At 39.2% G+C, this 24,820-nt stretch overlaps 1 protein-coding gene across 1 annotated transcript in view; it reads right to left on the bottom strand.

Annotated features, from left to right (window-relative positions):
* Window positions 1-24,820, bottom strand: part of LOC111567042 (acid-sensing ion channel 1-like) — a 70,286-nt gene that overhangs the window by 6,416 nt on the left and 39,050 nt on the right. The window contains exons 3-7 of the mRNA XM_023267896.3: window positions 2,729-2,879; window positions 2,453-2,580; window positions 1,273-1,423; window positions 1,081-1,137; window positions 605-758 (exon numbers count right to left, since the gene is read on the bottom strand). Coding sequence (XP_023123664.1) covers window positions 605-758; window positions 1,081-1,137; window positions 1,273-1,423; window positions 2,453-2,580; window positions 2,729-2,879 — 641 coding nt within the window. The remainder of the gene's footprint in view (window positions 1-604; window positions 759-1,080; window positions 1,138-1,272; window positions 1,424-2,452; window positions 2,581-2,728; window positions 2,880-24,820) is intronic.

Here is a 24,820-nt window from a genome sequence, read left to right as displayed (position 1 = left end):
AAAACTATTTAAAGTAAATGCATAAACGTGTATAAAATTAACTCCTAACAAATGATTCATCAGTTCAGCTCCATCAGTCAGTATATCACTGCTGGATCACTGCAGTTCTCATACGAAGAGACACAGTTTGGTCTGTTTGCATGATTAAAGGCTAGAAATCAGTCAGTGTGCTGAACAATCTTTTTTTGTTCTCCAGCTGAGAAGGTCCTTATTCAGCTGCAAACTTAAAACTATTTATAAATTAACCAATTAGTCGTTCAGCACATCTCCTCTCTTAGTGCTGGATTAATCATCTGAATAATTTCTCAAGCCAAAATGTCAAACATGACCAACACTGTCTCACAGTCGTGGATTTTGCCTCATGTGACTATAAACTGCATGTCTTTAGCTTTAAGACTGTTGGTCGATAAAACAAGACATCTGAGGATGTCTCATTGGGCTTTTGAAAATTATATTGTTGTATTTTCTTCAAGTTTTTGACATCTTATAGAGCAATCAGTTAACTAAACAATCAAGAAAATAATAGATCTACAATGAAATAATTATACATTCCAGATTTGCACATTGTCTGCACAATCCATGCAAACATGTACTTGATACTTACTTAATATACTGCTCAGATTTGTTGTATTTCTTTGCTAGATATTTGGCAGAGGCCTTGCTGGGGATCTTGACGAAGGACAGCTCTTTGCTATATCTGGTCATGTTGCACGGAGTCTCACACACACAGAAATCATTGTCTCTTTCCACCAGGAAATCTGCAGAGAAGAAACCCAGAGCACAGCTTGACCTTTGCATCAGCGACTTAAAGACGTCATGGGATGATGTGTGTCTTGTGCTGTCATGACATAAATTTGATGGGACCCGCCTCCCTTTTGAGGACAAAAGTCAAGTTCTCATAATGTAATTCATTAAATCTTATTAGAAAGACTTGGTTTAAAGTTAGTGTAAGGTCAGATTCAGCTGACATCTGCATGAAAGGGATGTAAGCCGCTGTGATGTCCTTTGAAGTGATGGAAACACAGCTGCGCGTCTATGTGTTGTTTAAAGATTCAGATGTGGGTGAAGCCTCTTTCTTACCGAGAGCTGGGTCAGCACATTCTTTGTACAGCTCTGGGGTGCAGTAGGGTGCATCGCCTGCAGCAGCAACACACATTCACATCAATTAATTTTCCTTTTTTTCCCCCCTCTTTGAAGTGCCTTTAGTAATTTCTCTGCTGCAGCGTGATTGATGTAACTGTGATACAACACAGAGAAAGAGTGCCGCCCTACCAGGCATGTGCACCATGCGGCAGTTGCAGTTGTCCACCAGGTAGCGCGTTTCACAGTCGATGCGACAGGCTGTGATGCTGTAGCTATCAAAGAAGTCTGAATTCATGGGCGTCACCTTGCAGTCTCCCCAGGGTGGAGGCAAATATATGAGCTGTAACAACCACACATCACCAGCGATATTAGCAGTATTCTCAAGACAAGTGAATCATATGAAATAATGATTCTGAAAACTGAAAATCAGGCAGTTGTGACATTTTAAAAACCATGAGATGGTTTAAATGACAGATAAAGCAAATGTAGAACAAAACAACCAGATTGCTGCCACCTGTAGAAGAATTAATCAATCAGCCAATAAAGAACAAAACAATGAAACCCCACTGAGTCTCACATCTGCATGAAAAGGCAAGAGATTGAAAATGACTTATTCTGTTCTGATTCATTACAAAGTAAATCTTACTTTCTTTGTTTTGGCTGTCACTGCCATCAGTAATAAAGACTTACTGCGGCTAACTGAAAACACTGAAAGATCCCTAAAAATAATTCAGAAGGGGCAAGAAACACAAACAAAGAGATATTGAGCAAACTCAAGGTTGAACAGGTTTGTTCTGAGGACAAAAAAGTGAAATTACTAAACTGTGTGTCTCCATTTACAGACCAACTTCCTGGTTTAACTTTGACCTACTGAGCTGTGACTGTTACATTCAACTTAACATTAACTTAAACTTATTGGCAATAAATCCGTTTCTGATTCTTCAAATGCCTGATTTTACACAATCTATATCTATTTATAACAGTAAATCCTCAACACTGAGCTGGAACTAACACTATTCTTGGATTTTTTTCTTGTAAAACTGGCTTAAATCTAAATTTTGTGGGTAATAACGTTGCTGATTAAATAATAAATTGACAGAAACAAATTGGTAATCAAACAGTTGTCTTTTTGGAGAAAAATTATTTGATTCATGCTCCTCAGATTGTTGTTCTTTGTCATGTACAAACGTAAATTGATTATTTTGGTGTCTGGGACCACTAGAGGCATAAAATGATGTTTCTGTAATTACTTTGGAGGGTTTAACATCATCATAATGGATGAAAGTGATGCACCAAATGAGAAAAAGAAGCTCCTGTTGTTAGAAATCAGAGTTATTGTCCAGCAAAAACCACATGCATCAGTTTGTACCCTCTGTTCCTGGCAGGAAACAAACGTCTGGAACCCGGGTGCCACTCCGAACCCCAGCTGGTCAATGAAGGACGGCTCGTCCTGACTGTGGATCTGAACTTTGACTCCGGCTTCAAAGGAAGTTTCATCTGCAGCGAGACAAAAGCAACGAGTGTGAGATCACTAATGAATCCAGACAGAGTTTTATACTCTGAGGTATTAACGCCCACATGGCTGCACACGGTGTTAAAGTGTGACAGATAACCTCATCTGCCTGGTGATCGATGCTCCGCTCACCTGTTTCTCCCCAGACTGGCAGGTATTCATCCTGCTGAATGTCCAGCATGAGCTCCAGCCCATTACCCATCCCTCCCTTGGTGGTGATGAGGGGAGGGCGTCCATCACCGCCGGCATTAAAGGTGTAACATTTCCCATAGCGAGTGAAGACCTGAATGACACATGAGAGAGATTTCTTTTGTCATAAATTGTGTATTTCTAAAATTCTGCAAGAGGTTAGAAGATGTTCTGTTAGAGGTTATTTCATCTCAAACCATCAGGGACTTTCTGCTTGACCATCTAGGATTTGCTTGAAACTTTTTCATAGTAAACTTTAGATAGGTTTAAGTCTACAACAAGTCTGGAATCAGAATATGAAAAAATATGCCCATAAAAAAATAGATGTTCTTAGTCACATCTGGAGAAGCAGTTTGAAACTCCTGAGCTCTGTTTTACTTCGATTAATGTGTCTAGCAATATTGTTGTCTTTGTGGTACAATATGCCGTCATATTGTTATAGCATTAATGTGACATGCAAATATATATTGTTCAAAAAATATCACTAGTTGAATTATTTTGGTATTGTTTGCAAAGCTGGGACTCACATTTCAACTAAACTACAATCGGAGGATATTATATATACTTGTCCAGTATTGCAGATTCAGAAACGATAACATAATGAGAGATAACAGTCAAAATTTCAGGCTTTTGTCTTTAATAGTACTAAAAATATTGTCATCCAAACATAAATTTCAATGTGTGAAAAAATGTGCTCAAAGTGGGTCGACAGGCAATTTTTTAAAAAGAAATTATCTCAGAAAATACTTAATATATCAAGCTAGTTTCACAAATATCTTTATAAATGTCCATTTTTATGCTAGAAATGTTTCAGGCCAAGCAGAAATTCTTTTAAAAACGCAAAGATTTGAGACCGAATGACCCTTCTAACAAGGCTTTTCCACTAGGGGTCAGTGTTTGACTCAGTTTCTGCTGCATGTGTGTGTATTAACGTCATGTGCGTATGAAGCAGAGATAGCATGAGAGAGACAGAGGAGAGAGAAATGTGTGAGAGAAAGAAGAGCGAGAGGGAGAGTGGAGGAGAAGCAGGGAGAAAGGAGGTATTCCCGTGGGTGTGTGAGTTACACAATCAGCCCAGAGAGGTGATGGAGACTGGCAGACTGGTGATTTAACATTCCCTCGCATGCTCTTTATGGCACTTATAATGGACCTGATGTTACCATGGAGACCAAGCATCCCAGCCAGGAAGAATGCCGCCTTAATTTTCAAGGAAAGCCGAGACACAGATGTTAGACTGAACCTCTGTGAGATAGCAGCAGAGGGCCTTGAGCAGCCGTGATGATAAAAAGACAGAAACCTAACAATATCGGGCTTTCTTTGGCGAGCGGCTAATCTTGCATCGGAGTGTTTAGTGTTGTATGAGTCACATAAGCCATGCAGGAGAAAGAGGGAGAGAGTGGGAGAGCAGGGAGCAACAGAGGGCAGGATGCAGAGTGAAAGAGACAGAAAGAGAGAGAAGGAGTTTGGCTGCTAACGCTTGGAGCTGGCTATTGTTCAGCATTATGGCACAGAATGACATATCTATGATTAGAAAGAACAAACCAACCAAGTAATTGTCGAGAAAGAGTTTGGATCTTGCCAAGGGCAGTTTAAACATTTAGGCCATCTATCATATAAAGTCAGCGAGGGACTGCTGCTGGTTGCAGAAGCAGACATCAATCAAGAAGGGGAAAAACACTCTGCACTAAAGGAAAAAAAGGGCCACAAATAATATGTTGCCACATTTAGATTCATGCATTTATGTTTTCTTTCATGCGCTGCAGGCTGGAATTTTTAAAAAGTATAAGAGTAATGCTGGCAAACCGAAAGGGAATGTTTCTTTTAGAGTTTGTTTGTTAAAAACCCTTCACACCTGTCTGACTGGCGTGATGGGAGGGCAGGAGTCCAACCACTTCTGTAACCAAAATCAAAGCTCCAACGTCCACAGCAGCCTCACTACTATCAGCCAGCTGTGTGGAGGTGAGATCTGAACAACCGAGGGCAACAGTCGGAACAACTTCCATGAAAGACTGTGTGAAAATGTACACCATCAACCTCATATTTAACCTCATAACAGGCAGCTGCCCCCCGCTGGATCAGCCAATACGATAAAAAAGAAAGTTTTCAATTCTAGAGCAAATCCCAAAGTTTCTAAAGATACCAAATGTTGCTGACATGTATTTAAAATGATGCACAAAAATACACTTATTTGTTGACAGAGTCATCAAATTTGAATCCAGACAAGATTGTGTTTGTAGCCCTGATGGAAAAAAAGTTGAGCTCATGTGCACAAAATATAAATAAAGCAGAAAAGGGTGTCAGACAATAAGAAGCTTGTCTGTGTGTGTGTGTGTGTGTGTGTGTGTGTGTGTTTTCCAATTATAATGCAGATTTAAAACTAGGAGTTGGACTGAGCTGATACTGTCACACGTTGAAGAGCTTTAACAGACAGAAGGGTAAAACTGTGTGCAAACCAGTTAAATACCACCAGTTTACACTGAAAATAATGCATTTTTTAAAAAACAGTTTTAACAATAATTCTCTGTTATTTTACAGATTTACCCTGTTCAAAAAATACAGTGGATGAAATCTTTAAACAATTCATGGTCTTCAGCAGTCGATTTGTAGTAGGATCACAATCATGTGACCATCAGCAGGCAGCCTATGTTCACTTGTTGTCATGGTTACAGTGACGCCATGCTGCTATCTAGCAATGATACAGAAATCCTTCATAAATCCATGGATCCAGACTACAAGCCGCATCACTGACAAAATCTAATCACTTGGTCCTTGTGTCATTTATGACCTTCCCTGAAAATTTCATCCAAGTCCATTTTGGAGTAATGTTGCACACAGACGGACGAACAGACAAACCAGTGCTGATTGTCACATAACTCCACTGCATTCTTTGGCAGAGTAAAAAATTAAACCTCAAACAAAAAGGCCAAAACTGTAAGTAAAGGCCACATCATTTTTACTCCGCCAAGGAATGCAGGAGAGTTACGTGATGATCAGCATTGGTTTGTCCATCTGTTATTCCGTCTGTGCACAACATTACACAAAAAAGAACAAACGGATTTGGATGAAATTTACAGAGAAGGTCAGAAATGACACAAGGACCACCTGATTAGATTCTGGCAGTGATGTGGCAAGGAACAATTGATTAAATGGTGGGGGTGTTTCCGAGTCCCATCAATTCCTGCCGCCTGCTACATATTTAGGTCACGTGATTCAGTATCCATACATAACGTACACATTCATAAAACACGCCTGTGCTCAGCAGAAGGTCATTTTGTTTGTGGGTACATCTATATTAAATGACCATATTCTATGTTGCTGTGATTTCTGATCATGAATAACTAATAAACAAATGCTACATTTCAAAAAAAAAAAAATGCTGCATTTCTGACAATGCCGTATGGAGGAATGAACACGAGTGATTTTCTAGTTTTTATTGTAATATTACACAACTTTAAACTGTACTTAAATCTGCAAAGAAAACTATTATTTTACAGGTAGTTGCTGTTATTTAAAAAAATAAAGTTCTGTATTTTCAGCACTGAAAATTTTTTTTTATGTTTTGCTAAATTGCAGATAGTATTTAGTAATAAGGTAAAAATTACAACAAAAAAGTTTAAAAAACAGAAAAAATATTTAATTTGCATGCTGACTGTAAACAGGCCAAAAGTGTAAATAATGGCAACATTAAAATTCAGTATTTTTAGAAACAACACTGTTGCTTTACAATAAGCAATTGTAAAACTGCACCATTTTATTGCATAACTATTTTTTCAGGTTTTGAACACTACAGTATTTTAACATATTTTTTCTGACTCCCTGCCAGATTTTCAGTTAAATTTTATCCAATTTTTTACAGTGTACGTTTGATCTTTACTATGTTGTGACATGGAAAGTTGATGCTTTAAAGCATTTACTGGATTTTATGCCAATCTTTGCAATATTTGTTGAAATATTTAACCAACATCAACCTCACGGTGGTCCTGGATGAAAAACCATGGACCACCAAACTTGACAGGACTCTAATTGTCTGCACAAAAATTCATGGCAATTCTTTGAACAGCTGTCAAAATAGATCGGTCTGAATCAAAGCGACGGACCGACTGACCTCCCCAGAGAAATGCTTATTGATCACAGATGCTGTGAACCCTGATGGCTCATTAAACATCTGTAAGAGCGGAAAGGCTCTGCCCTTTTCCCCACAAATGAAAGCGTAAATGTGTCAGATCATACACTGGCTGCACTTCATAAATAAATCAATTACTACATAAATGTTGAACTCATGAGTGTGACAGGTGCATGATGTTCACCGGCAGCTTGATCGATACACAGATGTAAGAGGATGTCGGGCAACACTCGTTCATCTCCTCGTGTGGAACAGCTGATGCCACAGAGCGCTAAGTGCTACAGTGGTAAGAATGAAAACACAAAACATGTATAATGCACAACGCCTGCACAACATGCTTACTGCAGCTGCTAGTTATGGCGAATGAATAAATTATTGTGCATGTATGAAGGTTTAATGCAGCAGAAATCATATGGACTGTAAGTGTTACAGTAAATACAGAGAGAAGCTCTTCCTTTAATTAGGACACGTGTGCTTTTCACACCATTTTGTCACCTACCTATTTAGAGGTACTTCACACAACAAATCAATCCTTTCCCCACAAAATTTAATACATTACTTACTGACAGCAATTTACACAGACTATCATCTTCTGAGCTCTGTGATCAATAAAATTGTCACTCACATACAATTTCCCATGTATTGAAAAGCACTCAACAGAGCGACACTGCAATTAATCATTATGCCCATAATTATGCATATCTGTTTCTATAACTGCGTCAAAATGTGAAAGAATCTCTAAATCACAAATCCGTGCACTTTGCCATCCGTTTAGTGAGGTCTTAATACAGTCTTGCAGTCTGTGAGCAGCTGAGAGATGTCTCAGCAGGCTAAGTTCAATCCATTAGTGCTCCGTTTTGTTTTATGGGGATGTTTTCAAAGACTTTAAAGCCATCTCGGTAAAGCGCAAACACTTTCACTGTTATTATGCTGTATGCTTAAACAGCCACCACTGGGAAAATGCAACAGCGAGCAGACAGGAGCCCACAGTGACCAGCACTAAAAACACATCCGCAGTTACGGCATCCCATTGTGCATCTTTTATAACTCAGGATTGTAATCTGACGAGGACTTCAGCTGACCTGGAAAATCTGGGAGATTTCACACTATACTGCTTTCCTCCATACATGAATAAACTTATAAAATAAATAAAAGGATTCATATTAATAAGAGAGTGAGAGTCTGCAGCTATGCTAGTGGCTCCAGCAGGCTGTACTCTGCAGGTGCAGTGGCGCCTGGAGCTAAATGCTAATGCCAGCGTGCTAACGCACTCACGGTGACAATGTTAAGATGTTGTTGTTTAGCATAATGCTTGCAATTTTTACCATCTTAATTTAGCATAATAGCATGCTGAGCTATGCTAATTAGTGCTACAGGAGGCTGATGAGGTTAATTCTTCAAATTTCTGGTTATAAAACAAAGAATTTTAAAAAACTAACTGAAATCCTTGAGACACTGAAATTTAATGATTTAGAACATTAGTACTGCTGTGCTCCTGTGTTAACTGTTCTTTTGTGACATGCTAAATATAGATATCTGTTTTTAGCATGGGATTTGTAAGTTTTGCTTCTAGTAAAATACCAAATTTTCTGTCACGTTCACATCACACAATAAAAAAAATTACAAATTCAAATGAAGTGCACAAACTATTCATTTACAGACATTTCTATTCTAAGAATGAATGCAAAGTTTACAAAAACGTTAAACAAATGTATACTTTAAACACTGTGTAAATTAGGAAAGCATAAACAATCAAGATTTTGATTAAAATGTCCTTTTTTGGTTTTATTAATTTGGCATTATTGGCATAACAATCAATCAAGCGCCATGCCATTCAGGATAGACGATCATTTCTCTCCATCTAATTTGATGTTTTGCTTTATGAATTGTGACTGTTGATCGTTCCATGTGTAGCCATGATGTCAATCTGTCTACTATTTTCATCCTGTCTGCCTTGTCCTCTCTTCTCATTAATTTCTCCACTTGTGATGATATATTCCAGCGTCTCTTTCCTTGTGATGTGTCCAAAAAATGTTGCTTGCTGTTTCCTAATTCTGTTCAATAGCGTATAATTTGTGCTTAATAATTTTAAAACATCTTCATTGCTTATTCTGTCCATATGACATATACATAGCATGCATTTGTAAAACCACATGTCTGCTGCAGTGATTTTGTTTAACATTTTATTATTTATGTTCCCAGATTCACGTCCATACATCAGAACTGGTAGGATGTAACAGCTGAGAGTCCTCATAAGGATGCTAGTTGCTATTTTCTTATTTATCAGTATATTTCTCATTCACTCTCCATCTGATATCTGTTTCACACCTCCCATCTAATGTCATCCTTGAACCGAGATATTTGAAATGATGAATCTGCTTCAGTATTTCTCGGTCTAATTCTACGCTACAGACTGGGATGATATTTTTCTTTAGAATTACCATTACTTGTGTTTTCTTTTTGTTTAAAGACAGATGAAGTTTTTGACTGTATTAATTATAGATACTATAGTTGTCAAGTTTTGTTCACTGTTCGCTCTCAGTACTATGTCATCTGCGTAAAGTATGACAGTATTTATGTTTTAACTTCCGATGGATACTCCCAGTAAGCGGTGTATGACATTGACATAACACGTAAAATAATTGTTGGGATGTTAATTTGTCATTTTACAGATTTTCGTATACAATTTACAAAATCAGAAAATTACTACAATTTTTTTGTTTTTTTGTCTCTTAAAAAATATAAATATATATATATTTTTTTTTTAATTTTTTTTTTTAATACAGTGTTTACCACTACATTGCTATTAAGTAGCAGAGCAAAATTACAGTAGGAAGAATGTGTTTGGATTTGCACTAACACAACCTCTATTTACATTTGCAAAGAATGTGACTGTGATCTTATTATTTATTCATTTAAACATTATTCCCCTGATCTAACAATGTGGGTGAGTGAGGTTCTTTAGAGCTTTCTGTTTCACACCATATTTGCTACTTTTGAAAATCAGTGCAAAATTTCACATCAATCCAATCAGTGTTTGTTAGGATAGTTTACTCAAAACCCCAAAGCCTGCATGCATGATCATTAAATGAGCCCACTGTGTGTTAGAAAACAAAGGAAAATAACAAAGCTGCATGTCAATATAGACAGCGCAGAGTGGAGCTTCCTGCGAAGGTGACTGATTGCAGTTTTCACTCTCGGCGACGGGTGATCTTAAAGTCTGATCACTCAAGTTAGCCACACAAAGGTTGAAATAATTCAAGAATAAAGGCATTAAACACACTCCCCCCCTCTGTCTGAGGTTCTGAATGAATAGCTGACTCACCACGCTAATAACCAGTGGAACAGTGAGCCACTCCACAGAGAAAATAAAGTATAGGCAGGGGATTGAAAGCCAGAGGCATGTCGGGGTTTTGTGTGTACTTGTGTCATTATGATGCCCAGAATATGGCATCAGGCCCTGAGTCACTGGCTGCCAAGATAAAGGAGAAAAGATGAGAAGCAAACAAGAATAGGTAGAGAAGAACTGCAGGGCTCCTCCGGGAAGTAAAGATAACTAAAGAAAACTATTTTTTTTCTTAATTAGAGAGAGACAACCAAAGACTGTCCTACACTACTGAGAAATCCAGCAACAGGAATATCTGCTGTCTTTGTACCTTTATTTTCAAAATGATCAGAGAAGTGAAAAGCTACAAGCGACATACTTCTCCTTACTACAGATTTTCTTGTATTTTCAGCAAAGCAAGTATCATGGCTATTGGGAGAATGCGTCTGCTACGTTGATGCAGACTGAAATATCTAAACAACATTGGTTTGAAGTTTTATACAGGCATTCATGCTCCCTAGAGGATGAATCCTATTGACAATCAAATGACGTTTAATCTAGAACCATCATCTGAATTTTAATATTCTCTTGTTTGAAAAACTCATAATATTTCCATCAGCCCTCAGAGCTACTGTAATGCATATTAGGGCTCAGCGATACAGCTGAACATCTGTCAAGATAAAATATTTCATTTCAGTTGATTTTCAATGAAATATTGTTTTTTTTTTTTTTTATTAAAGACTAGGAGAAAAATGCTTCTTTGGAATTTAACCACTTTACATTGAATTTAATCACACAACAATGAAATACACACATAAATAAATAAATCTACAAATACAAATAAATAAGGACAAAGAAATGATCTCACTTAGATACACATTAATTAAAGAAAGCAAGTAAACCTGGAGGTGCAGAGGATGAAGCTGTTGCTCTGTTATAAGGTAACTTTCCTAATGGCTGGTATGAACTGGGTGTCACCAGACAGAGACCCTCCACTGGTCTCCATGTGCAGCCCAATGTCAAGTCCCTCAGACCTCAGAGAAAGCTGTCAGGAAGGTGCAGTTTAAATGGAGGAGACAGAGGGGAGAAAACAGGGTCATTGGTGTTTTCAGACTGCGAATCCAGTCTTGCAAGGTTAACCGGCAGTTCCGTCTAGCTGCAGCCTCCGCCAGGGAAGGTCTGGCAGACGCTTCTTGGAATGCCTGCAGGGCAGCCACAGGGAGAGCAACGGAGGGCGAAGAGCCTCCATTATGAAGGGATGTGAGCCAGGGATGGAGTCAGCATGTTTTTTCCAGCAGCCGGACTTTGCATTCCTGTTATGTCCTTGTATGGCAGCTTGCATCTAATGCATTTAAGTGAAAAAAATCAAACATTCTATCAAAACAACCTTATGTATATTGTTGTGAATGAACTGTCTATCACTGGTGGATTTTGCTCTCACTCAGGTTAATTGTATATTTGCAAATGTTTGCATGCAAACAACAAACATACTGTACATCGCCTCCCAAAAGTTTGTTCTCCCCACTGACAACATGTTTGATTGCTTGTCACCAAAATGGGTTGCACCTGGTCAATCAAGTGCTGTTTGTCTGGTCAAACTGTCAGGTCAAAGGATATAAATACCTTGCTTGACCAAAATGCATTACACTCACAACCAAATTTTGGAAGCGTTGTTACCATGGCTAAGAGTGAGAGTGGAAAAGCTACTCTTTCAGAGTCTGAGATTCATGCACAGGTCATTGCTCTTCAAAATGCAAGACAAACCCATCAGCAGGTAGCTCAAGCTCTTGGCAGAAGTATCCGCTGGGTGCAGAAGTAATGGCAAAGGTACAACAAGACTTGCCTCGCTCAGGACGTCCATCTGGCCTAACTGCAAGAACCAAGGATCTGATGAGAAAGGCCAAGGTTAAAAGACACCAGTCATGCTCAGTTAGAGGCTGAAAAATCTTGGAGAAGATGTTTCTAAGAGCACTGTGCAACATTGAGGCTTAAAGGTTACAAGAGGCAACGTACCCTGCGACTCATCAAACTGCAAAAGAAGAGACTGGCTTTCACAAAAAAGTACTTAACTCTGACTCCATAAGACTGGGAGAACTGGATTTTCTCTGCTGAATACCCTCTACTTATTTCCGACACCCAACAGCCAAAACGACCGTATCTATATAGAAGGTCGTGAAAAAGTACCATCTTCTGAGGAAGTGGAATTCAGAGCCCATCGTATGGCTTGGGGGGCTACGTCCACTGCAGGTCTCTCAGAGCTGCACAATGTGCCTCAAGGTACCACCGTTAATGCACATTATTATACCAATGACATTCTAGAAAAGGTACAACTTCCAGTTTAGGCCAGGAGGGAAAATCGGGGCCTGTGACTGAACGGAAAAACTGACAGCAGACATTGGGAATTGGTATTTATGCGAGATGGTGCCCCTGCTCACACTACCAAACCGACCACCATGAAACAGCTCAACTCTAGTGGGGGAAGATAGAATCATCCACACTGAAGAACCTTGTATGTTCCATGCCTGAAAGACTGAAAGCTGTGATCTGCTGGGGATTATTTTTGCTGTATCAGGCTTTTCTACACAGGAATAAACATTCTTTTCATGAGATTCTGTGACAATAAGAAAACTGTAACCCAATTCATCCTTTAAATGTATGTTCTCCACGAAAGTACATTTGCTTTATTTCTGGAGGTCAAAATCTTAATATCGAGCATAAACTGATCATGTAAATCAGGATCATCTTGTCCAGAGGACCGACTGGTGGAAAACACTTTGGGTGGTGCAGGGCTGTGTAATGATCACCTAATGGGTTCAGACGGTAAGTCCTCATGATGTTACTGACAACACAGGAGAAATGAGGGGACAAAAACTGTTAGCACAAAACTTTTCCAGTGTTTGACGAAAATAAGTGTTTATCAGAAACCAGTTTAAATGTCATAATGTAATATTTCTAGAAAAACTTCATCAGTCTTTCTCCCACCTAACCACCTTTATAGATGAAATATCATAAAACCTCCTCCACTGTTGTGATGGGAATTTTTATCTATCATATTTGGGATTTTAACCGCCAGCTCCCACACAATAACAATGTTTCCTTCCCCGCTACATTTCCTTCCTCTCTGGTCTGGATCGCTCTTTCGTGGCTCCCTTGTGTCTCCTGAGCTATGATGTTCTTTCCCCTGTGGACTCAACTCCATCTCTTGTCGCACTTCCCCACCCACTCCTGCTTCATTTGATGAATATTTCACAGGCCAGTTGAGACAGTCCTCCTCCTCTCTCATCCTATTCCCAGTAACCGTCCGGCTCTCAGTACCTATCACCTTCAGAGACGATAGCATCGTAGTGCCGGGTAAAGGGGCACCTCGGGAGACTGCAGGAGAGCGGGTAGCACATCATTTGAAGAAGAATGGAAGTGTGTATTCACCTAAGTTATGTGTATCAGAGTGCTGCCCCCATCTGAAAATCAGGACTGTGTTGACCGTAGCTCTATCACAGCGTGAATGAGTGAATTTGAGATAAGACTTAAATCACAGGCGTTATAAAACAAAATCGCAACATCCAGCAAGAGAGAGGAAGTGAAGGGGGTCTTTATAATCTGGATGGCTGTGCGATACTGTCTGGTGGAAGCAAGAAAACAGTCTGAAACTACTCAGAAACATGCAAAAGTCCTGCATTTAAACTACTAAGAGTACTTGTGCATTCATATATTATAGTAGTAGATAAATAACCACTAGTGCTGCAATGATTAATCAATTAAGCAGTTTGGCAGGTAATTAATTAGCAAATATTTTAATAATTATTTCTTAATTAAGCAAGAAGGTCAGCTTCTTTATGAATTTGATGCTAAAGTCGAGATGCTACAGGTGAATAAAGCAACATTTTTAATTAATAGATATCACCATGAAACTTTCCGCATTGATTGCTTAAAATATGGCAATTTTTTGCATGTGAAATGTCTGTTTAAAGGTGTAAATGAGGTATTATGTATGTAAAGATGCCCTAATTACACTCTAATTTGATTAGAGTCAAAATACATTTTGGATTTCTTTTTCCATCTCTCCATAAATCTGGAAATACAGTCTGAAAAATACATTTTCGCCATGTTTTTGGTAATAAAATGTTCTATATATCAGGCTATGGATGATAAATGACCAAACTCCTCTGCAAGAAAGCTCAAAAATATAAAAGGAATAGGAATAAAACTGGAAAGTTTGGTGTATGTAAGTGCTACTGAAGTGGAGAGTTCTGGCTCAGAGAATAATAAAAGACATTCATTCTGAGAAAGTGGCTGAGATAGACATGTCTTAGAACCAAAATCTAAAGACAAAAATAGACAAAGTAGAGAAAAATATTTGTATTCTGGATATTTTCTTTGCAATAGATTGAAACAACTTGTTTAGGAAACAAAATTACCCCAAATCTCAAACTGACCAGTGCAAAAAAGCAACAAAAAAGCATGTTTTTGATTGTAGTGTTTTGCCTCCTGTTGGCTTTTAGAAAGAACAGGACATTGTGATGGACATATTTCCATATTTTCTATCATCTTAGAGGCAAAATAATTATCAACAAATTGAAAAATGATCTACACATTAAATGATGCATAAGTAATTCTTCACTGTTGTAGCTAATCAAGGAGTTTTACCTTCTGTAGTACGTTGAAGTGGTTTAGTCCAGCGGCTCCCAACCGAGGGGTCAAACCCGTCCAAAGCTACACAGTTTTTGTATTCAACCAAATTTGTGTTTAATATATATTGCTTTCCATTACAAGACTGAATAATTTTACCTCTCTCGGCTTCATTAGGGAGCACAAGTTAAAAGGATTAAGAGCCACTGGGTTAGTCTTTACAATACACTGTGTTTAAAGTCATCTGGAAAATAACTCACCAATGCTGGCAATGAATGCTGCAAAGATACCAAACAACCCTGGTAGTGCTTCATACCAATAACAATGCAGTAAGATACAACACATAAGCCTTTTGAGATATGGTTCCAGCTTTTAAAACTTAAGTATTTGCAGATTTTTTTCTGTTTTATTTTCATGCAAATTAAATATTTTTGGGTTTTAGGCCGACCAAAATTTGAACATACAACGATGTCACCTTTGGCTCTGGCAAACTGTGATTGGCGTTGCACAGACAACATGAATAATCAATAAATCAACAAAATAACAGGCCGATTAATTGACATTTAAAATAATCAAATAATGTAAGAAAATGGCACCAGCTTTTCATTATCATTTTGATAGATGTGGCACAGTGGGATCCAAATCAGTGGAGAATTAAAGAGACGCCCTTCCTGAGAAAAACAGAGGAGATTCACAACAAAACAACACAACGGCTGATCGAGCAGAGCCGGCAGGCTACTGTCTGTCTCCAAGGACAACTAATTGTTGTTTTACCACAATCCCTGGTCTCTGTGGTTGATGGACTTGCAGTGGCACGATGCACTGAGAGGAAATAACGCCCCGAAGGAAGGTTTCCTGCGTTTCCTCCCACCTACACTCAGAAACTTAAAGGTCCTCACTGGAACCAAAAATAGGTCTTTGCAGTGATGCCATGGAAGAAACATTTTTAGTTTCACAAAGGCTCAAACCATCCTTTCAAGAAACCCCAAAGTTCCTTAAAGAAACATCAAAAAATGGTTCCTCTACAGGCACCATAAAAGGCACTGCAAAGAAGTTAAATAAAAATCGATTGTTTAAGAAAACCATTTTCATAGCAGTCCTTTGTTGACCTACTTGGATGTCCTTTGGTAAATAGGACTTGACAATAATTAAGACTGGGTTCCTTCCATTATAATACATTTAATGTTTTTGGTTCTGAATTGTTGATCAGACAGAACAATGTATCATAAGATGCCAGTTTGGAATGTGGAAAATTCTGATGGACATTTCTCACTGTTTTCTGGTGTTTTATAGACCAAATTATTGGTAATTAAAATAATCATTAGTTTCTGCTGATTTTATGCTATTATGTGTCACCAAACCAAACAATATAAATGAAGAACCTTTAGTGCTTTATGGAACCACATGAAGAACATAAAACAACTATCCTTCATATGAAGAGTTTCTTCAACTGCTAATGGCACTTTAAAGAACAAGAGAGTCTTCTGGAGAACCATTAAGGAACCATTATTTTTCTGAGAGCATGTCTGCTGTGGACTGAAATGAAGAGAGAGGGAGATTTTTGTTGAAAGGCTACTTTAAATAACTGCTGAAAAATGACACTTTCAAATTCCTGCAGTGCACAAGGTTCCTGGTGAATAATGGAAATGGTCTTGTGAATTTGGATGGGAGACATAAATGTCTTAGAATTGCCGGTTCACATTCATTCAGAGCCGTTCAATTTTATGTAGAAGCTCTTGCAGTTAGCAGACATCCTCTTTCTTTCCCCCAGGAGAGCAAAGAAGAGCAGAGCGAGATGGTAAATAGCTTCTTGGAGGACTTGGACATTCACTATCAGCCACTTATGTGATGCAGTTACACAGTGTATTTTTATAATATGTATAAATTAAATTAAATATCTATATAGCAGCAATGCACTAGTTTCAAATGGTGACATGTAACATTAATTTCGGCACTTGTCAAGCCCCCCCACCTTCTCTCCACATCCCACTGTGTCAAACCTCAGATCCACATGGGATGTTCAAACCTCCTCTGCCTGCCTTTTCCTTGCATGTCTCAATCATCACCGTCGCCTACAAATCTCCTGCCGGCCTGCTTGTGCCAGCCATGTGCAGAGCCCACGCTCGCTCTCTGCTTCGAGAGGAATGCCAGGCAGGCGGAGAGGCCATCGCAGCAGCAGCAGCTCGCTACGCTGTAACTCCAGCGTGCACCGCCCTCTCGTCATGCACAGCTGAGTAAACATCGAGGGATAAACAGCCCGGGGCCCAGTCAGAGGTGCAGAGGCCTTAGTACAGTTGGGGGCATTCTAAGTGGCAGACAGCAGGGTTAACTAGGATTAAATCATCATGTGTCAAGTGTAACCACACTGTCTATAAATCTCTGTCATACACATTAATATATGAGTAGAATGTGAGACATTATGTTCAAAATATAGCACTAGTGGAGTGTGAAATTGAGAGACTTAATAATGCCGAATGAAGGAGGAAAATGAGACAAGATAACTTTAACAAATGGGAAAATACACAAGGAGCACCAGTGAGGTGATAATGGACATGAAACTTGAACATGAAATTGAGGACATGCAGGATTTATAGTGCAGTAATTAGTGTAACTCCTGTGTGAGGGGCTGAAAAAAGAAATTCTAATAAACCGGACCTGTTACTGTGGCTCCATGTTATGGAGCGTGACATCCTGAGGAAATAAAGTCTCCTCAGCCTCTCTAAGCATTCCTTCAGGCTGCAGTAGAGTTTCCTTTTCAACAGCAGAGAGAAGAGGCCATTTGTATGTGGCTGGTTTCCTTAGCAGTTTTCCTCACCTCTGTCCTAAAGGACATCAAGTTTGGGTAATGTACCCTGGGTGGTGCATGCCAACTCTTAACCATAGCGTCAGCAGAGCGCATTTACACTGATATGGTCTTCAGGGTAATTCAGGTGTATTTCAGCTTGTGCATTTCCCATAAAGCTGGCCATTGTGACTCTGTGGGTTATGGTATCACTGAGGCACATAACTGCTTTACAGGACATTTTTTCCGCCTCAGCATTTATAAGTGACCAGTGTTGCGGTCAAATAGTAAAAGGTACCATCTTATGTCTTTTCCATAACCTCAATGAAAACACAGTGAGGTCAAGAAAAGATGTGGATGAGGACAAAAGAAAAGCGAGTACACCGTAAAAAAAAAAAAAAAAAATCCTTAGAAAACTGTGGACTATTATAATGTTCAAAACCTGTATAAACAGTGAAAATAATGACAAATATCGGTAATTTTTTTTGATGTGGACATCATCAAAAGTCTCATCCTTTAGTAGCCATCTTGGTAATGCCCCAGGCAGCTGGTTTGGACTAAACTGCTGTTTAAATGAATGGAGATCCATAGCTCTAATTTCAATTATTGCTGGGACATGAAAACTCCATGTACAGAATAAACTATCAAAACTGATAAAAAAAAAATTAAAAAATTACTTTAGTAACTTTGCCCCAAAATAAGGTTAATCCTCACAGATTATACTTGGACTAGACATACGTAAACTTGAGTCTATGCCACACCACAATGAGCTTGAAGTTTCCTAGTTTGGCTGTTACAAAGCAGATGATTGGCGTTTTGGGGGGACTGATGGACTGTGGACTCTCTCTCTTAGAACTCTGCTTCAATTTCTTGCTGTCTGCTGCGGTCATACTGGTATTTAAGCCGCCTGACCAAACAACGTTAGTAGTTTTGTACTTAATGTGTTACCATGGTAACCACTTTCATCAACCTTAATGAGGAATGGATGCATTTTTATGCTTTTGTTGCAAGTTTCATTGAAATTTCCAACATTATATTATGTATATTTTATTTTACCATGACTCTTGTCGGCCCCTGATTTATTACTGTCTCACATAAACACTTTGCTAGTGCCTACAAATGTCTGTCGGCCCACAAAGGGTCCCTATGAATTTTACCTGAGTGGAGCCTAATAGTGACAGGTCATTTCTGTAAAGCTGAAATTAGTCTCCAGAGGGAGATGACTGCATGTCTGTCTGACTGCAGAGACCAAGACGAAAGGCTAGCTGTGAATTAGACATTACAAGCTGGAATAGACGGTGGTGTATTTCTAGCTACGTCTGTAGAGGTGCGGTCCTGTGAATGTTTAAATTTGTGTGGAAGTCTCTTCGATGCATGTCTAATAATATGCAATGTGTAATAATGAGCAGTAACTACCTTCCAGCAGGATGGAGGGGAAATTCATTTTGGAGAGCCAAAAGGCTGTCAGAGAGCATTTCACTTGACACCTGACTTGAACCCAGTAATGGCCCCAGAAGGCTCCAGAAATTACATGTTTCACTTTGAACATGCATCACAGCTTTTCTCATAATTTACACCGACTTAAATCGATACTGTCTTCGGAAGCCTAATGAAATTGCTATCGTGCTCAAGTTAGTCTCAATTGTTTTTTTTAATGTCATCCGAAGTAGACAAAATAAATCAGACCGAATCCGATTTAGTCCACTGCCACATTCTTTACTGCGTTGCTAAGGTGCAGTGATACCACAGTGCTCCTGTTGTGTGCTGTGAAAGCTTGACAAAACCTTGCATTAAGAAATGCTCTGTGTATGTGATCAGACTGCTTCCAAGGAAAAAGACACATAAATAAATCAAACAGTGCGCTCTATGGTGAGACGAGGGCTGTAAGTATGGACATATGGTAATATGTCAGAGGGTAAGAGGGCATATACATACATAGATGAACAATGGAGATGTGCTGACGGATGATGCGTGACATACATGCATCTCTATTCCCTCTGGACACTCCTCGTAAAACACAGTCTAGTTGCACAATAGAGTACTCGTGGATTTATTTTAGGAATGGCCCCATGATTCAACATTGGAGTGTCTGTAATGAAGCAGCTGAGCTTCTCTGAGGGACGAGTTGGGACCAGCTTGTACAGTAGTAGTAGCCCTGGGCTGGGAGCTGGACAGCAGAAATAGTCTCTGCAGCCAGCCCTGAGCTTTTGTTTAGAGGCCAATTTGATCACCGGAGACTGCATCCCAGCAGAGGAGAAAGAGGAAGCCATCACCCTCATTAATAAGAAAACATCAAAAGACAGATAGCGGCGCTGCTGGAGCACACTCTCCTGCTGGAGAAGAGCACCTTTCTGCTTCTGTGCAGCTAACAAACTGCACTTTCATCAAACGTCTCTCATTTTGCTATTCCCAAAATATCACCCGGCGAAGGTGGGACGAAACCTCAATTAATGAATGCATTCATTACAAGTACTCCTGTCACTTTTTGGTGCAGTTTAGAGGGCGGGAAAACTGTCAGGAGGGAAAGAGTGCCCTGCAGCTCTACCCCTGGAGTGAACCTCCTCCGTGTGACAAATTTCACACTCTGCTGAGAGAAATCCGCTGAGGCTTTAGATTTTTCAGCCTGTCACATGCTGTTGCTGAATACCAAGAGATTAATTCATTTTGCAGATAATGCATGTAAGCAACTCCAAGTCCCAGACCTGCAGCGTTCACACCGTCACTACCTGCCCAATCTCAGAGCTGCAACAAGGGAGGAATCAAGCTGGAGGCAAGATAGCAGGTTGAACAGGCACACACAAAGGTCAACACGTCGAACAAAATATCCTATTTGTCGACTGAAACAAGTCTAATACAATGTCAAAGTAATTTAACAACCTTCGGGTATAATTAAGTAAATGAAAAATGAATTAAATGTATAATTTCTAGGACTTTACCGCAGCTGCAGCAATCATTAAACAACATAAAACTGTACGCCCCAGCTCTTATTAGTCCTCCATCAAGTGAATAGCAGAGCCACGGGGAGTTTTAAGAAAGACATCATCATGCTGTTCGCAAAGGCAGAGCGGTCAAATTATATTTGAAGTAAAGTTTTAAAGTCTTTGGATGAACATTTCTTCTTCTTAAAGATATAAGTTGCCTATGTGACCATACCCTCTGGCCAGCAACAATTTCTACTTTCTATTTTGGAGAAACTGAACAAAAACATGTTTCAGTGTGGGATTTTCATGAGGAATGAGCCATTCCTCAGCCACTCTTTTTTGTGTTGTGCACAGTGTTTCAAAGAATCGATCCTTTTTGTTAGCCTCACGCTGCGCGAGTTTCTTTGTGTGTGTGTATGTCAGGGGGAGAGGAGTTGGCGTGTTTGCTGTGACAGCAGGCTCAGCCTCCCTGCTGTGTCCTGTCAGACAGAAAAGGACAGCAAGCAATGACACAAACATCACAGGAAACATATACAACACATACACACTGCTAAAGCCCAAACCAAATCAGAATTACTCATTTCTTTTTTTCACAAAACTACATCTGCCAATGTGTTTTTTAAATGTATCATTATATGTGGGGGTTTTTTGTATTTTAAAAAGGAGGAAAAAAAGGGTTGCGAGGGAAACATCAGATATGCTCTTTATATTTTCAACTGGAGAGGCGTTGGTGTTTGTGTTTGTTGAGCAGCTGGAAGGCTGAGCTCAGATTCCATGGCAGGGGATACACAATATGACTGGCTTCATCGATCTGTTGAAGTGACAGCTTTCTGTCATTCAGGCTTTTTCATTATGACCCTTGAAGCTTCATTCAGACATACCTACCACAGCAATACCCCCCAAGTAATGTATAATCCATAGCAATGCAATAACACTAAATCTAGACTAATAAACGCTCATCAAACTGTTCAAAAAACAAACAGCCAAGTTTGTTTCTGATTCTTTTAACAGTGAAACTGAAAGCTTGAGACTGAACGAGAGGATGCTGCGATGTAACAAATAATTTAACTGCAGCTGATAAACTATGACTCTGAGAGGAGCGAAGAAAAGTACACAGTGTGACTTGCTGTTTGATCATGATTGATCCTGTCTCCATGACAGGAATAGTTTATAATTATAGCTAATTTATGACGTTACTGTTGCTGTTCCATATGAATAAATGCAAACGATTCTCTTTTTAGAGACGATCATATAGCTACTGCTCCTGTCTGATGCAGCATGTATTAAATAAATTCAGAGGAAACGGTCCCTATAAAGTTAGAAGCAACAACCTAACATGTACAACAGCTCACCTAGAAGAATTAAATGAAGTTTCCAGTGTGGTTATTCCACATACACAAACGTGTGCAGCTCTCTGTGCTCATGTGGATCCTCTTGCTGTCTGAGGCTGCAGGTATTTAATAAACTGGAGGCAATAAACCTTAGCTCATCTTGTTAATGAACATTTCATTTTGTAGCCTAATAGATTTGACTTTTGTTCTCTTTTTGATGTTTTTGGGCATATATTGGAGCTGAAATGTGAACAACATCTTCCCCAAATCACTTCACACAACTCAGAGTAGTGCTGCTTGTGTGTGTCTATTCCTTAATGTGACAGTGAAGTTCAGATTTGCAGTTGGAAATGATATGATTATGTTAATAAGAACGACCTTCAATGGCTTTTCTGGAAAAGTGATCAGGGTGCACATTCAGCCATGCAATCAATGTCCAGTGGCCAATGGATTAACAGGACAGAGTGCAGGTCTGAACATAGAGACAGAGCATGAAAACCTTTAGGTTTCAGTCCAACACTATTCTGGTAACAGTGACATTTAAGAGTGAGCACCACATGAGCATTTACAATATTAACTGGACGTATTTCAGCAATGGAAATGGGAATGGATCTTTCTGTGTTGTGTTAATATCTGCTGCTTGTGATCACCGTGCACCTGCAGCTTAGCAAACATCTGGCAAATTACATAATGTATCATTGCCTTTGTTCTGCAGCAGACTGACAAACATCAGCCCGTTTGCATAGCGCTGCTAATTAAATCAGCCGTCCGATCATTGGCTTTCAAAGCCATGCCTGACCAGGATGTGGATCAACTCAGTGGTAGAGCATTTATCACCAGCTGAACAGCTCCAAATGTTTTTATGCACAGTTGGCTAAATTAATAACACTTTTCCAAACACAACCAAGAAACTTTTTTCTCTAAGTCAGAAGGGAAGGCTATTTGCATACTGCATTAATATTTTTATTCAGTACATACATTATGTAATACACAGAAAGATGCAACTCATTCAGTTTATATTGATAATCAGACTGCAGGCCGGCAAAGCAAAATCACCAAGCATAGGAATTGTGTTTAAAGAACTGAACAATATTATTAATTTCATGCATCATCTGGATAAATTAGCAATTAGAGCACCTGAAGATTTTCACCATAGAAACATCTACTGCAACTCAAAGTAAGGTAGCTAAGCTAGCTGGGAGATTGTTAGCGCTGCTTTCCACCAGGTATTATCTTTTTAATCTCAATGGATGGATGTGTCAGGCTGTAGGACCGATAGAAAACCAGGAACGTAAAAAAAATAGGCAGCTTTCCAGTTAAGGAAAATGTTGCAGATGCGAGGTGGCATGAATGTTTTCAGGAAAGACCCATCAAGTCTGTCCTACCTGACTGCACCAAACAGCAACAAACAGTACTGATTTCATGCAACTAGAGTTCTATGAGCACATAAGAAATATAAAATGGAGGGTTTGTTATGTTTGTCTGTATGGTGAGTATTACATGAAAAATAGTAGATAGTAGAACACTGCTGCTCGAGAAGGACAGAAAAATGGCACTTGCTGCTCTATCCAAGTTTAACCAATCAGCATTTGTGTTCCTGAGTTGAACCAATCAAGGATGAGACCGGCACAGCAGTTTTTCAGGGCCGCTCAGAATTACCTACCCTGTTGTATGTGTTTTTTGCTACCCCCCCAAAAAACAGCCTTGAAAGAGGTTCTACTGGGGCGGTTCTTGCAGTCGGAACACGCACACAGCACAAATGCAAGTTTCTGCTGTGGAAAACAACATTTTAAGGGCTGCTTTAGGCCAATATACTTTTATGTGCTGCAGTTGAAAAGCTAATTAGCTATCTGGCCTCTAAACCAACATTAGCTGTGAATTTTCCCTCATAAATGTTTATCTGGTCGCTCATTCAACAAGCCGAGGTGCCGGATAACATGCATGTTGTTATATATTGTTCTGAGTCTGTGGCTCTTGTGCTGTGCAGCAGTCGAGTGTGACGTCTGCTCTGCCTGTGGTGCAACGCTGTCGTCCTGCTTTATGCAAAGATTTAATTTGTTGCAAAGAAACAAGTCCTCCATCTACGCACAGAGCTGATGGTATTTCCTCAAATGAATGTAAAAATGGCTAGCACAATTATGTAACCAGAAAATGCAAAGTACCAATCTCTCTCTTTCTTCTTCAGATTTTTTTTTTCTAAAAAGAACACAAGATGTGATTAACATAATAATTCCAGTTGCCCAATACAATCAGCCTCATACATACTGTATAGAGGACCCTGCATTTAGACTAACAATTGCATCTGCACTGTCAAATCAGTTGCAAAGAAAGTCAAAATAGCTGTGACGACTGCCGGCTTAAAGCTGCAAATGTGAAAGTCACACTAAGAAGACAGGGAGTGAAAAAAACAGTGCAAATGTATGTGAATAGGGGTGTGAAAACTGAGTGCAATACAAAATGGCAGAACTATCGGAACCCATTTGCAAAACATTCACAGCATTTCAAATATTATTTAACACTACCAATAAATGATAGAGGGAAGCAATTATAAACAGATATACCAATCTGTGACGAATGGATATGAAATTGATTTGCATCTGTAAACGACGGGCTCTTATAAATTATTTCTCCAGATTTTCCTGTCTGCAATCATTGTTATGGATTTCAGCTCTCTTCTTATCAGTAAGAAACGGCAGATGAAAATGCTCTCAGCTGTGTTGCTTTTCTTTTTTTTTAAATTTATAACAGTGAACTGGTTCACTTTGGAAATCCTTCTGAGCTTATATCAAGTGAATAGTGTCAGTGAAAGTTGAGGGTCAGGTCTGTACCAACTCTTAGCACGATGAGGTTTCCATGGTGACCCAAAAAAGGCATAGCAGGAGGCTAATAGCTCTTTTAGAGAGAGATTCAGGGTAATCCTAAACACA

Source organism: Amphiprion ocellaris, chromosome 8, assembly GCF_022539595.1.
Source record: "Amphiprion ocellaris isolate individual 3 ecotype Okinawa chromosome 8, ASM2253959v1, whole genome shotgun sequence".
NCBI lineage: Eukaryota > Metazoa > Chordata > Actinopteri > Pomacentridae > Amphiprion > Amphiprion ocellaris.
This window is presented reverse-complemented; position numbering and strand designations above follow the sequence as displayed.